This window comes from Notamacropus eugenii, chromosome 2 (genome assembly GCF_028372415.1).
Source record: "Notamacropus eugenii isolate mMacEug1 chromosome 2, mMacEug1.pri_v2, whole genome shotgun sequence".
NCBI classification, from domain to species: domain Eukaryota; kingdom Metazoa; phylum Chordata; class Mammalia; order Diprotodontia; family Macropodidae; genus Notamacropus; species Notamacropus eugenii.
Window position 1 is genome coordinate 77085770 of NC_092873.1, and position 15613 is coordinate 77101382.

The following is a 15613-nucleotide window of genomic DNA, read 5'->3' on the forward strand; positions in this document are numbered from 1 at the left end:
AAGAAATTCAGCAAAAATAAGCATTACAGTGAAAAAAAGTTGACATTTTATGCAGTGTTATGTATTCATGGACAAATGCTTCCTCCTACCTTGGCAAAATTTTCAGTATAAGTTTTATTGGTATATTTTATTTTACATCCCAGATTTTCCCTGCATCTTTTCCTCTGACCCCTTTTGAGAAAGTAAGCTATATGACAAATCATATTTTTAGAGGGAAAAAACATCAGCAGAACTGATCAGTGTGTTGAAAAAAGTCTGAACATATGTTCAGTATACTGTACTCTTGTATCTCTCACCTGAAAAGGATTGGGTTGGGAGTGTATTCCTATATCTCTTTGGAGATATGCTTGTTTTTTGTAATTCTGCAACATTCATCTTTGATTATCTTGTGTTTTTTCTTTTTACATTGTTTATATGGTCTTTTTAACTATGCTTATTCGCTCTGGAAATGTAAAACTGTTCATTCAAATCTTTCCATGCTTTTCTGCTTCATCATATTCACTGTATCTTATAGCACAATAATTATTCATTATATTTGTATACCACAATTTGTTTTGCCATTCCTCAATCAATAGGCATCTGTTTTTGTTTCCAGTTGTTTACTATCCACCAAAATGCTATTATAAATATTTTGTTGTGTATAGGGACTTGTTATCAGTAGCCTGTTTGGAGTTTCAGTGGAATCTCTGGGTCAGAAGGTATAGATATTTTAATCATTTTATTTGCATAATTCCAAATTGCTTCCCAAAGCAATATTGATCCACCAACAAATAAGTGCTGAGGAATGTAATCTTGAAGGGATTTGTCAGTCTTTTAACATTACAGAATACGTTAGGTATAGTCAAAGAAGAATAAACTTCATGGTAAGTTTCATCATGGTAAGTTTCCATTGTCTGAGCTCAAAGAGCCTCATGTCCTACTCTGTCTCTCGCTTTGTTTTCATCATCCCTCTCATGGGTAGCAGAGCTGTTTTGAAGGAATGAACAGAACATTTTTGGCTAGGATATCACAAAACATTAGAAAAGAACTTTTGAGGTTTAGATTAGGGGAGGGGTTGAGCTGTTATTTTAACTGATAAAATGGATAAAAAAGATGTTCTTTGGCTATAGCTTTTGTAAATCAGCAGACACAAAACAGAATGGTTTAACAATAGGATGAACTATGTAGTTTATTTTCTTTTTTTAAGAAGTAATTTAAAATCAGTTGACCATAACTGTACATCATTTTTATTTTTTTTAAACTGACTTTTTAGGTAGTGTGGTACTATGGAAGGAGCCCTGAATTTTGAGTCTGAGAAATTGAGTTTGCCACATGGGCAATACACTTAAGTTCCATGGGCCTCAGTGTCCTCCATCTGTAAAATGAGGATATGGAATTTAGATAACTTCTCGGGTCCTTTCTGTCTCTGAATTTAAGATTTATAGATATATAGATTCTTTAGCATAAGTCTTTGCTAATATCTAGTTTGAAAGTTGGGAGAAGTAAGGGAGGGAAGGCTTCTTTAAGAGCATTTATATAATTTCCCAGTTGATCGGAGTGGGTCTGTGATTGTTGCAAGTCAGAGGGTATAGGTAAATTTTGTTGTTCTTTGACAAGAGTTTGTTAAAGAACAGGACTTAGTTGCAAGCATCAATTCTATATATGTAGCCTTTTTAATTTAGACAGCTTAACAAAATGAATCAGCTTAGTCTTTGAAGCTTATCATTTAGGTAAATTTACAGGAGGAGAATAGTGCTACTCTTATAAAGAAGAGTATTTAACAGTTTTAGAAATTACTTGTTTGAATTGGGTATTTTATTTGTGGGGGAATATCTTGAGTGAATTGTCCTCGGACGTGATCTTTTTCTTTTCAGATAGCTGAGGATTAATTTTCATTTTAACAGTTTGTTTTTAATGGAAATTTTTCTAAGATATACAATTACTATTTTACTGATGAGTCAGGGTTTTCAGTTACTGTGGATAGTAAAGGTATAGTTATAGAGATGGTATAGAACATACAAGTGAATGGATATTGACCCTGGCAGAATGTTTTGGGTAGATAAATGCATTTATGACAGCACTTATCACCTAACACTGTGCTGCTGTTTGGTTGAAAAAAAATTTTTTTTCCATTAATAACTATTTTCTCTTCCTTCTACCTCTCCCACTAAAAAATAAAACATAGGAAACAAAAAGCACCTCGTAACAAATATTCAGTCTGCTAAAAGAAATTCCCACATGTATGCTTCGTTTTACATTTTAAATTCATGACTTCTCTGTCAGGAGATGTATAGCAGGGTAGCATGCTTCATCATCAGTCTTCTGGAATTATAGTCTTCTCAATTTGTTTTGTCTTAACAATGTAGTTGTTACTACATAAGTTAAACAAAACAAAAAAGGGAGAAAACAGTAGGTTTTGCTCTGCGTTCAGACTTCATAGTTCTGTCTGCATCTACTGAGATAATCATACGATTTCTGTTAGTTTTGCTGTTGATATAATCAGTTATGTTTACACTTCTCCTGATAGTGAACCAGCCCTGCATTCCTGGGGTAAATTCCACCTTGTTTTAGTGTATTATCTTGCTGATAAACTGCTATAATCATTTTTGCTAATTTTTTTTTTAAATTTGCTTCAATATTCATTAGGGAAATTGGTCTATAATTTTCTTTGTTTTGGCTCTTCCTGATTTTGGTATCAGCACCATATTTTGTACAAACAATTTGGTAGGAATCCTTAGGCTATTTTTCCAAATAGTTTATATAGTATTACAATTAATTGTTCTTTAAATTGGTTATTTAAATTGGTAGAATTCACTTGTAAATCCATCTGGCCCTGGGGAATTTTTCTTAGTAAGTTCACTGATGGTGTGCTCAATTTCTTTTTCTGAAATGGGGTTATTTAAGTATTTCTTCTTCTGTTAATCTGGGTAGTTTATATTTTTGTAAATATTCATCCATTTCATGTAGATTGTCAGATTTATTGACATATAGTTGGGCAAAATAACTCATAATTATTGTTTTAATTCCCTCTTCATTGGTGTTCACTCTTTTCATTTTTGATACTGACAATTTGATTTTCTTTTTTTAAAAAATTTATTTGGTTTTAGTTTTCAATATTCATTTCCATGAAGATTTTGAGTTCCAGATTTTCTCCTTATCTCTGCTCACCCCCTACCTTTATGATTTTCCCCCTTACTTTCTTGAAAGGCAATATAAATTTCTATACCCTGTTGCCTATGTATCTTATTTCCCAGTTGCATGTGAAAACAATTTTTTAATTGAATTATTTTATTTGTTTTCAATGTTCGATAGTCACTTCCGTATATCTTTTTTCCAGTCCCTCCCCTTCATTCCCCCTTCCCTCCCCACTCTCTCCCTGAGAGAATGTACAATCTTAATATAGGTTCTACACATACATTCCTATTAAATGCATGTTGCATAGAAGAATTAAAATGAATGGGAGAAACCATAAAACAAAACAAAACATAATACAAAAGAAAATGGTCTGTTTCTGTCTGTGATCCAATTCCATAGTTATTTCTCTGGATGTGGAAGGCATTTTGCCTCAGGAGTCCATGGGAAATTTTTTAATTCCATGCATTTCAATGAAGTACTAAGTCTACCAGAAGAATTCCTCATACACTGTGGTTGTTGCTGTGTACAGAGTTCTCCTGGTTCTTCTCCTTTCATTCAGCATGGGTTCATATAAGTCTTTCCAGTCTTCTCTGAAGTGTTCCTGTTCATCATTTCTTATAGCACAATAGTATTCCATTACATTCATATACCACAACTTGTTCAACCATTCCCCAATTGATGAGCATGCCCTTGATTTCCAGTTTTTGGCCACCACAAAGACAAGTGGTGCAAATATTTTTGTACATGTGGGACCCTTTCCCATTTCTATGATCTCTTTGAGATAGAGTTCCAGAAGTGATATTGCTGGGTCAAAGGGTATGCAGATTTTTGTAGCCCTTTGGGCATAGTTCCAAATTGCTCTCCAGAATGGTTGGATCAGCTCACAGCTCCACCAACAATGAATTAGTGTTCCAACTCTTCCACATCTTCTCCAACATTTATCATCTTCCTGTTCTGTCATGTTAGCCAATCTGATAGATGTGATGTTGTACCTTAGAGTTGTTTTGATTTACATCTCTCTAATCAATAGTGATATAGAGCATTTTTTCATATGGTTATAGAGAGCTTTAATTTCTTCCTCTGAAAATTCTCTGTTCATACTCTTGGATCATTTATCAGTTGGGAAATGAGTTGTATTCTTGTACATTTGACTCAGTTCTCTATATATTTTAGAAATGAGGTCTTTATCACAGACACTACTTGCAAAAATTCTTTTGCAGTTTTCTGCTTCCCTCCTCTTGGTTGCATGGGGTTTGTTCTGAAAACAATTTTTAACATTTGTTTTTAAAACTTTGAGTTCAAATCTCTTCCCTCCCTACTCACCCTCATTGAGAAGGCAAGCAATTCAATATAGGTTACACATGTGTAGTTATGCGAAACACTTCCTTAACAGTCATGTTGTGAAAGATTAACCATATTTCCTTCCATCCTATCCCTCCCCCCCCACTTATTTCTATTTTCAACTTTGACCCTGTCTCTTTTCAAAAGTGTTTGTTTCTGACTACTGCCTTCCCCAATACGCCCTCCCTTCTGTAATCCCCTCCCTCTTATCCCCTTCCTCTTTTCTTTCCTGTAGGGTAAGATGCATAATTGATTGTGTATGTTATTCCCTCCTTAAGCCAAATCTGATGAGAGTAAGGTTCACTTATTTCCTTTCTCCTCTCCCATCTTTTCCTCTACTCTGAAACCTTTTTCTTGCCTTCTTATATGTGAGATAATTTACCCTATTCTATCTTTCCCTTTCTCCTTCTCCCAATACATTCCTCTCTTATCCTTTAATTTTTTTAGATTTCATCTTTTTACATTCAACTCACCCTGTGCCCTCTATGTATCTACCTATCTATATCTATCTGTCTTTCTGTCTGTCTGTCTGTCTGTCTGTCTATCTATCTATCTATCTATCTATCTATCTATCTATCTATCTATCTATCTATCTCTTTCAACTACTTTATGAGTTACAAATATCATCCTTCCATATAGGAATGTAAACATTTCAATTTTAATAAGTCCCTTATGATTTCTCTTTCCTGTTTACTTTTTCATGCTTCCCTTGATTCTTGTATCTGAAAGTCAGATTTTCTGTTCAGCTATGGTCTTTTCATTGAGAATGCTTAAAAGTCCTCTGTTTTATTGAAATTCCATTGTTTTCCCCTGAAGAATTATGCTCAGCTTTGCTGGGTAGGTGATTCTTGGTTTTAATCCTAGCTCCTTTGACCTCCAGAGTATATTCCAAGCCATTCACTTCCTTAATGTAGAAGCTGCTAGATCTTGTGTTATCCTGATTGTATATCCACGATACTCAAATTGTTTTTTCTGGCTGCTTGAAGTATTTTCTCCCTGACCTGGGAACTCTGGAACTTGGTTACAATATTCCTGGGAGTTTTCCTTTTTGGAATATCTTTCAAGAGGTGATTGGTGGGTTTCTCTTTGCCCTTCTGGTTCTAGAATATCAGGGCAGTTTTCCTTGATAATTTCTTGAAAGATGATGTCTAGGCTCTTTTTTTGATCATGGCTTTCAGGTAATCCAGTAATTTTTAAATTCTTTCTCCTGGGTCTGTTTTCCAGGTCAGTGGTTTTTCCACTGAGATATTTCACATTTTCTATTTTCATTCTTTTGGTTCTGTTTTATAATTTCTTGATTTCTCGTAAAGTCACTAGTTTCTATTTGTTCCATTCTAATTTTTGACGGAATTATTTTCTTCAGTAAGCGTTTGGACTTCCTTTTCCATTTGGCCAATCCTGCTTCTTAAGGCATTCTTCTTGTTAGCGTTTTGGACCTCTTGCCATTTGATTTAATTCTATTTTTTAAAGTATTATTTTCTTTAATATTTTTTTGGGTCTCCTTTAGCAAACTGTTGCCTTTTTTCCACGATTTTCTTGCATCACTTTCATTTCTCTTTCCGGTTTTTCCTCCATTTCTCTTATTTAATTTTCAAAATGCTTTTTGAGCTTTTCCATGGCTTGTGACCAGTTCATGGTTTTCTTGGAGGCTTTTGATGTGAGATCTTTTGACTTTGTTTTCTTCTGGTTGTATGTTTTGATCTTCTCTGTCACCACAGTAAGACTCTATAGTCTGATTTTTGACGCTTGTTTGCTCATAATCCCTGCCAAATACTTGACTTTCTAACTCTTTGTCAAGGTCGACAACTCTGTTTACAATGCAGGTGGGGGTGGGAATGCATGTATTGTCCAAGGCTCCATGGATTTTGTATCAGCCCCTCGATCCCCCACCATCTATGGGCCCTGGGCTCTGGAAGCAGCTGCTCCCTCCAGCCCCATAGCTGCTACCACCACCACCACCACCACCGGCACCTGGATCCCCTTCTTCTTTCCCCCTGGATTGGGGCCAGACCCCAGCCAGACCAAGTCCCATAGAGTTTTCCCACTGACCTTTGACTGTTTGTCTTTGGCCTTAGTGGTTTGAGAAATCTGGAAACTGACACAGCTGGAGTGGTTGCATCACCTGAGGCCTGCTCTGACCCTGTCTGTGCTGCTGCAGCCCATGCCAAACTGTACTTTCCTCCCACCTGATACAATAGATGCTTCTTGTAGACCTTCCATCCTGTGTGGGGCTGGAGATTTGTTTCACTCTATCATTTTGTGGATCCTGCAGCTCTAGACTTTGTTTAGAGTCATTTTTACAGGTATTTGGAGGGGTTTGGGGGGAGAGCTCTATTGAGTCCCTGCTTTTACCTCTGCCGTCTTTGCTCCACCCCCCTTTTTCTTTTTTTAATCAAATTAACTAAAAATTTATCTGTTTTATTGTTTTTAAATAAAACCAGCTCTTAGTTTTATTTATTTCAATACTTTTCCTAATTTCAGTTTTATTAATCCTTTGATTTTGAGAATTTCTAATTTTTCATTTAATTGAGGATTTTAAATTTGTCCCTTTTTTAGCTTTCTAATTCGTTGATCTCCTCTTCTTCCGTTTTATTCATGTAATCATTTAGAGATATAAAATTTCACCTAAGAACTGTTTTGGCTACATCCCGTAAGTTTTGATATGTTGTGTCATTATTGTCCTTCTCTTTGATGAAATTAGCGATTGTTTCCAGGAGTTGTTGTTTGATGCACTCATTCTTTAGGATTGGATTATTTAGCTTCCACTTAATTATTGGTCTTTCTTTCCATGACCCTATATTACGTGTAACTTTTATTATATCGTGATCTGAAAAGGATGCATTTAATATTTTCTGCTTCTCTGTATTTGATTATGAGGTTTTTATGCCCTAATACACAGTCACTTTCTGTGTAGGCACCACGTACCATGAAGAAAAAGGTATATTCCTTATATTTTGAGGTTTTTATGCCGTAATACACAGTCATTTTCTGTGTAGGTGCCATGTATCATTGAGAAAAAGGTATATTCCTTTCTATCCTTGTTCAATTTTCTCCAGAGGTCTGTCACATCTAACTTTTCTGAAATTCTATTCAACTCCTCCTTTCTTGTTTATTTTATGATTAAATTTATCTAGTTCCGAGAAGAGGAGGCCGAGGTCCCTCACTTTCTTCATGTAACTCACTTAGAATCTGAATGCTATACTTTTAGTGAATATGTTCAGTATTGATATTACTTCATTGTCAACATTACCTTTTAGGAAGATGTAGTTTCCTTCCATATATGTTTAACAAGATTTATTTTTGTTTTTTGCTTTGTCTGAGATCAGGATTGCTACCTCTTTCTTTTTTTTACTTCAGCTAAACCATAATATATTTTGCTCTAGCCTTTTACCTTTACTCTGTATGCATCTCTCTGCTTCACATGTATTTCTTGTAAACAGCATTTTGTAAGAATATGGTTTTTAATCCACTCTGCATCCTTTTCCATTTTATGGAAGAGTTCGTCCCATTCACATACATAGTTATGATTACTAATGGTGTCTTTATCTCCATCCTATTTTCCTCCTATTTATACTTTTCTCTGTCCTTTCACCCTTTCCATCCTTACTTGCTATCAGCTCCCTTCCCTTTTTCTTTTTCCCTTTCCCCTACTGCTTCTGCCATCCCTTCTATCCATCTGCACTCTCCCTTTTCTTTCCCTTTTCTCCTCTTACTTCCGTGGAGGGTAAGATAGATTTCTATACCCAACCAAATGTCTCTATTCCCTCTTTGAACCAAATCTGGTGAGAGTAAAGTTCAGACAGTGTTCAACCCTTCCCTTCTTTCTTCTACTGTAATAGGTCTTTTATGCCTCTTTATGTGTTGTAATTTACACACTCTGCCTACCACTCTCCTTTTCTCCCAGTAGAATCTTTTTGACTCCTTTGTTTTTAATATTATCATATCAGAGTCACTTTATACCCATACCCTCTGCCTATGTACACCTCTTTTAACTGCCCTAATAAAGACACAGTTCTCAAGATTTAAAAATATCTTCTTTCCTTGTAGGAATGTAAACAGTGTAACCTTATTGAATAACTTTTTTGCCTTTTCCTGTTTATCTTTTTATGCTTCTCTTGATTTTTCTATTTGACGATTGAATTATCTGTTCAGCCCTGGTCTTTTCATCAGGGATAATTGAGAGTCTCCTATTTCACTGAATGTCCATCTTTTCCCCTAAAAGATTATGGTCATTGTTGCTGGGCAATTGATTCTTGGTTGTAATCCATGCTCCTTTGCCTTCTGGAATATCATGTTCCAAGTCTTTTGATCCTTTAATGTAGAAGCTGCTAAATCCTGCATAATCCTTACTGTGACTCCATGATACTTAAATTATTTCTTTCTTGCTGCTTGCATTATTTTCTCCTTGACCTGATAATTCTATAATTTGGCTACAATAATCCTGGGAGTTTTCATTTTGGGATCTCTTTTAGGAAGTGATCAGTAGATTCTTTCAGTGACTACTTTCCCCTCTGGTTCTAGGATATGGGGGCAGTTTTCCTTTATAATTTCTTGAAAGATATTGTCCAGTTTCTTTTTTTTTATCATTGTTTTTAGGTAGTCCAATAATTCTTAAATTATTTCTTCTGAATCTAAATTTCAGGTTAGGTTTTTCTTCAGTGAGGTGTTTTTTTTTTTTACATTTTCTTCTATTTTTTCATTCTCTTGGTTTTGTTTGACTGATTCTTGATGTCTTATAGAATTATTAGCTTCTACTTGCCTGACTCCAATTTTTAAGGAATTATTTTCTTCAGTTAGCTTTTGTCCCTTTTCTCCATTTGGCCGGTTGTATTTTTTAAGCAATTGTTTTCTTCAGTCAACTTTTGTTCTTCCTTCTTCAAGCTATTGACCTATTCTTGCAGACCTCTAATTTTTTTTTTTCCCATTTTTCTTCTACTTCTCTTATTTGACTTTTAAAATCCTTTTTGGGCTCTTCCAAGAAGGCTTTTGGAGCTTGAGACCAATTCATATTCATTTCCCCTTGAGGTTCAGATGAAGGTATGTTGCCTATAGTGTCCTCTTCTGAGTTTGTGTTTTTGATCTTCGCTGTCACCATAGTAATTTGATGTTGTCAAGGGCTTTTTGTGTGTGTGTGTATTGCTAATATTTTTGCGTATTTTGTGGTTTTTAAAGTTGAGGCCTCTTCCTGGGGCACAGGGGGCACTGTCCCAGGGTTCTTGTGCTGGGGGCCAGGGACCTGGTCACTGGTTTTGTGTATTGGGGCTTCAGGTGCTAGCAGCTTGCTAGCTTCACTGAGGGCCTGGCCTAGTTGCTCCTCTTGGTGCCTAGTTTCCAGGCCTGGCAACCTGCCTTCTGTGTTGGGTCTGCAGGCGTCGCATCTAGCCTGCTGTGCCATTGACCTGCCGAGACAGGAAAAGAGGACCTCTGTTGCTGATTTGTGCTGCAGCTTAGAATCTCCCACTGGCTTGCCTGGACACCATCTGCTTTGGGCTATGCTCCCTCTTTACCCAAGGGAGATAGACCTTTCCTGACATCCTTCTAAGTTAACTTAAGGTAGAAAATTGTTTCACTCCATCTTTTTGTAGGTTCTTTTGCTACAGAATCCATTTGGAGATTTGATTTAACCATGTTACCAAGGAAAACTGGGGAGAGCTCAGGCAATTTTCTGACTTAATTTGTCCTTGATCTATATTCTAGGTCAGTTGTCCAGTGAGATATTTCACATTTTCTTCTTTTAATTTTGTTTTGTTTTGTGATGTCTTGTGATGTCATTCGGTTACATTTGTCCAATTCTAATTTTTAAGGAATTATTTTCTTCAGTGAACTTTTGTACCCCATTTTCCATTTGGCTAAATCTACTTTTTAAGGAGTTCTCTTCAGTGAATTTTTTTTTTGGTACCTCATTTGCCATTTGGCCTGACAGCAGAAGTTTTTAAGATGTTATCTTCTTTAGCATTTTTTATGCCTTCCTTAACAAGCTGTTTACTCTTTTTTCATGATTTTCTTGCATTACTCACGTTTCTTTTTCCCAGTTTTTTTGTTTACCACTCTCATTTGATTTGTAAAATCCTTTTTGAGCTCTTGTACAAATTCTTTTTGGGCCTAAGACCAATTCACATTTTTCTTTGAGGCTTTGGGTGTAGCAGTTTTGACTTCGTTGTTTTAATCTTTCCTGTCATGATAGTTACTTTTTTATAGTAGGTTCTTTTTTTATTGTTTACTCATTTTTCCAACCTCTTTCTCTTGACTTTTAACTTTATGTTAAAATTGGGATTTACTCCTGATATGGGAGGGGCATTGTCCCAGGCTTCAGGATTTTTTTTGGCATCTGTCTTCAGAATTAGTTTTGTGAATCTGTGAATTTTCACTTCTTACAAGGTAGTATGATCTAAGGAGAGGTGTGTTTACTACTCTTCCTGTCCTATGCTCTGGTCTCTGAGTGACCACTGGCACACTTGGCCTATAACCAGTGTCCTTGCTTTCCTGGAGTCATAAGCTCTTGATAGAAATTATCATTATCATCCTGTTATATCAATAACTAATTACTAAGTTGGGATCCAGGCTTTTCTCTTTTCTATTTCCTCATTAGCACCCAGCTTTTGTTAAAGTTAGTCTCTGAAGGACTAAGACTGATTAATGAGGTTACTCCTAGCTCTCAAGGAAAGTGCTCTTCAATCTTGGACTGAACCCCACCCAATTAAGAGAACTAACTTCTATTTTGCTTATAGAAAATCCTTATTGGGGCAGCTAGGTGGTGCAATGGATAGAGCACCAGTCAGGAGTCAGGAGGACCTGAGTTCAAATCTCCCCCCAGACACTTGACACTCACTAGCTATATGACCTTGGGCAAGTCACTTAACCCCAATTGCCTCATCCTGGGTCATCTCCAGTCATCCTGATGAATATCTGGTTACTGGATTCAGATGGCTCTGGAGGAGAAGTGAGGTTGGTGACTTGCACAGCCCTCCTTCACTCAAAACAAAGTCAAGTGCAAGTCATGTCATCATTTCTCTGATGGCATGGTCTTCTCTGGCAATGAAGGACAAACACACACGTGTGAACATATACAGAATCCAGTCTGGATGAGACCTTTCCCTGAGGAAAGATGCCCTTGTCGTTGTACCCTTTCATTAGAGTTGAGAATGACCCAGTTCATAAAGGAGAAAAATCCTCAAGAAAGGACTGGATGGAGATAGATTCCCCTGTCCAGATTGCTTGGAGGCAGCTGAGTCCTGTGATCAAGCTACATCTCAAGAGGAGATGCTGAAGACTTCTAACCCATTTCTTCATTAAATGTCTGCTAATCAGGACTGATTCTCACTTGTCAGGAGTATTCCCATTTAGAAAAATATTTAAGAATCTGAGGGTCTCCACTGGGGGTCTTTGGTTACTGAGAAAAATCATGACTATCAATTTATTGATTACTGGCCACTCCTATTAATAAATTGATTTTTCATTACTCAGAAACTATGCCTCGGAATTTTTCTTTTGTCGCCCTCAGGTGTGCTAGTGTTCCTCTTGGCCCTTGGACTGTGACCTTTGTCCTTTAAGTGTTGATTTGCCCCCTGTTCTTCCTCCTTACCCCGCTTGACTTGATCTATTCTTGTGACTTTATTTCTTACTTCCTATAGTCTTTTCATCTCAGAATTAGTTTTGCATTTTTTTTCCAATTGCTTGCTAGATATTTTTATTTGCTATCCTATGAAAAACACAACTTCAAACTGAACCTATCTTTCTCCTTCCAAATCAGTTTTCTCTTCAGCATCATTGTCTCTGGTCACTGGTTCAAGACTGTGGAATGCTCTTTCTCTGAGTCTTAAAGCTTGAGTTTAAAGGAATGTCAATGGCCATCTGATCCTCCACCATCTCTATTATCTCCCAGTAACGTGTTATTGAGTCCTCTTGTATTCTTCAGAACATCTCTTCTGCTTTCTTCCCTTTGTACTACTCTTATTATATCACATTTCAGTGTAGCAATTTTCTAACTATTCTTTTGTTGACTTTCTAATATAATGGAAAAAGAACACTGACACTAATCTTTTAAAAATACTACTGCAGGTCTCTTTTGCCCCTAGGATAAAGTATTAATTCCTCAGACTGCCTTTCAAAGTCTTCTACAGTCTGATCCATATCTGTCTCCCCCTCTGAATTTATCTGTCATATACTCACCACAAAAATCATCTACTTATGACATATGAAGATATTTGCATAAATGATTATGCAGAGTAAATATAGTAGAATCCAAACAACACTATATACTTTTCACTACTGCTGTGCAAATAATAAGACCAATTAAAGCAACAAAACTTAGATAAAAACACATAGAAAAGTTCTGAAGTGGCAATGGAAGCAACAGTATTCTTTTGTTATCTGTGTTGATAAAATTTATATATAGTCATTGTAAAAATAATTAAAATGGAAGTTTATGGTTTCTTTTCTAGTCACATTCCCATTTTTTTCTTGTTTGAGTATTTGGAAGTGTATACTTGTTCAATTATGCTGAGTATAATATTAAACTATGTTTGACTATAAGAAGTAAAGTGTTTTGTTCAAGGGTATTTTTTCCATCTATTAAATCTTTATTTTTGTTTTTTGACCTAGACCTACTCTGGACTATTCTGTGTAGTGATAAATCCTTACAAGAATCTTCCAATTTACTCTGAAAATATTATTGAAATGTACAGAGGGAAGAAACGTCATGAGATGCCCCCCCACATCTATGCTATATCTGAATCTGCTTATAGATGCATGCTTCAAGGTAAGTGGGTATTAAAGTACTAACTTTGTTATTCACACCTGAAGTAGCAATTAATTTGTGCCCAGATAAGGAGTAGAAACATTGACCTTTGTGTATAAGTAGCATATAAGTAAATGCTCCTTTGTTGCTTTATTTTGTGAAATACATGTTTTTCATTTTAATCCATTTTTAATTCTCTTATTTGTGTAGCATGTGAACTTTTTACAGTGTTTTCATGTTTATAATCTTATTTGATTCATGGGATAGCTGTTACTGACCAAGTTGAATTATATTAAGATTAAGAGTTTGCCAGGAAAGTATAGATGCCATCTCATGGGGCAGGAAAAGCCTCATGATTTTGAGCCCCTGTGGCAGAAAGGAGCGACAATAATCAATATCTTTTCTCAGTTGGACTGCTTGGGAAAGGTTAATGTAGATTTGATAACTAATGACTAAGGCAAAAAATATTGCAGATCAGAATGCAGTGGTGATTTGTGTGCCTTTTTCAGACTTATGATTTCAATCACTGAGGAAATTCCCTCTGCTAGTGCAGTTCAGTGACTGTTCTACTCCTTAGTTTTAGTGTCTGGGGACAATGAGGTTAACTGACTTGCCCCTGGGATCCCAGAGCCAGTATATGTCAGAGGTAGGACTTGAATTTAGGTCTTACTGACTTTCAAGATCAGTTCTTCAAACACCATGTCATATTCTCTTTGCATTTATAAAATGTTAATTTATTTTCCTTTATTTAAGAAAGCAGAATTAAAAAATAGGAGATAATTTTTTAATTTAAATTTCCCCTTTCTTATGAGCTTGATTGATATCAAAAAACATGAACTTTTCCTATAAAAAAAAGAAAACTGCATATGAAACTGAATCTTCTCTACATAATAGCTTGGTCTTTTTTTTTCCTTTTTGGTCTGTTTAAAATGAACATGGTAGTTTGAGTGCTTCCCTGCTTTCCATGTCCCCTTTTGAATCTCTTCCTCACTTTTGTTTCTTTTTTAAAATGGTTGATTGATTTTCTTTTCCTTTTTTAGTACCATTACCTTTCATTCTCCTTCCACTTCAAAATAAAAGACTTCCTTATAAAAACACAGTTTGCCTTGTTTTAATTCATGGTGATGTAGTCTTCTTCTGGACTATAGCCTGACCATAGTAGGGCTGTAATCTTCTTTCATGCTTTTAGGGGCTAGAACCAGTAAGTTATGTGAACCTCATATAATTTTTTGATTTTCCACCTTTGTAGCACTTACTTTAATTCATATTTAGTAAAATCAGTTGTTGATAGTCCCTGCTATGTGCCTAGGGGTTGCAGTGGCTAGAGTGCCTGACCTGGAGTCAGGAAGACTTGAGTTCAAATATGGCCTACTGAGACTACTAACTGTGCGATCTGTGACCCTGGGCAAGTCATTTAACTCTGCCTCAGTTGCTTATCTGTAAAAAAAAAAAAAACAAAAAACACTGTAGTATCTTTGCCCAAAAAACCCCACAAATGGGGTCATGAAGACTGGATCACAAATGAAAAAGGACTGGAAAACAGTAACAACTACACACCCTGTACTGTCTCATTTGATCCTCATACCGACTTTGGGAGGTAGGCATAATTATTACCTCCATTTTATAGTTGAGGAACCTAAAGGAGAGAGATTAAGTGACTTGATTGACTAAACTGGGAAAAGAGCACTGTTTGAATTTAAGTAGGGATTCCTGTGGTTTCCCTAATGAATACTTAAAGGAATTGTAAATTGTGGGTCATTATATTTGTTGTTTTCTTTAATTTCTTTTTTATTTGTAAATACATGCTGTTTTTAAATACAAATTGATACATATAAGAGGTAGTACTCTTGAAGCTCCCATTAAAGGTCAGAGAAAGCCTGGTTGCCTATGATTATCTTTTCCCTAAGGTTCTGTGAATAACTGAAACCCTTCCTATTAGCTTACTCTAAGATAATTGTTTTCTTCTGTTTATTGGTGTCCTTAGCCTTCAGACTTGGTGCCACTGTCAGATTCTGCTCCCTCCTACGCTCTTGGATAAAGCAGCTAGTACCTAGTGTGGTTCTTGCTGCTGTTTGAATGCCACTGTTCTGTCCAAGTCCTGGATGAGGTATCTAGGTTTGGTTCTTCCTTTTTGCCTGCTTCTTTAGTTTGGCTTTGAGCCAAGGAGGTGGGACTAGGCCCTGCCCCATGCATCAGTTTCTGACATCTGCTTCTGTCTCCTGGTGTTAAACATGAGCACTGGCCTCAGCCCCAATTTTTTCTTTGTACAGTCACCTACTGGAAGGTGATTTTGTTTCCTCATGTAACCCTTAGAAGCCCCACTAGATATAGGGTATTGGACTAACTTGGGGCCTAGTTTTAAAGTCCTGAAAGAAGGGACTTCTTAAGTGTCTTTTTTACTCATCTCCATCTCCTTTGTCT

At 36.2% G+C, this 15613-nt stretch overlaps 1 protein-coding gene across 3 annotated transcripts in view; it reads left to right on the forward strand.

The window, feature by feature from the left end:
* MYH10 (myosin heavy chain 10) overlaps nt 1-15613 on the forward strand; it is a 187534-nt gene that overhangs the window by 23183 nt on the left and 148738 nt on the right. For all 3 annotated transcript variants that reach the window (XM_072641088.1, XM_072641087.1, XM_072641089.1), the window contains one exon: nt 13057-13213. In XM_072641088.1, the coding sequence (XP_072497189.1) occupies nt 13057-13213 (157 nt within the window). The remainder of the gene's footprint in view (nt 1-13056; nt 13214-15613) is intronic.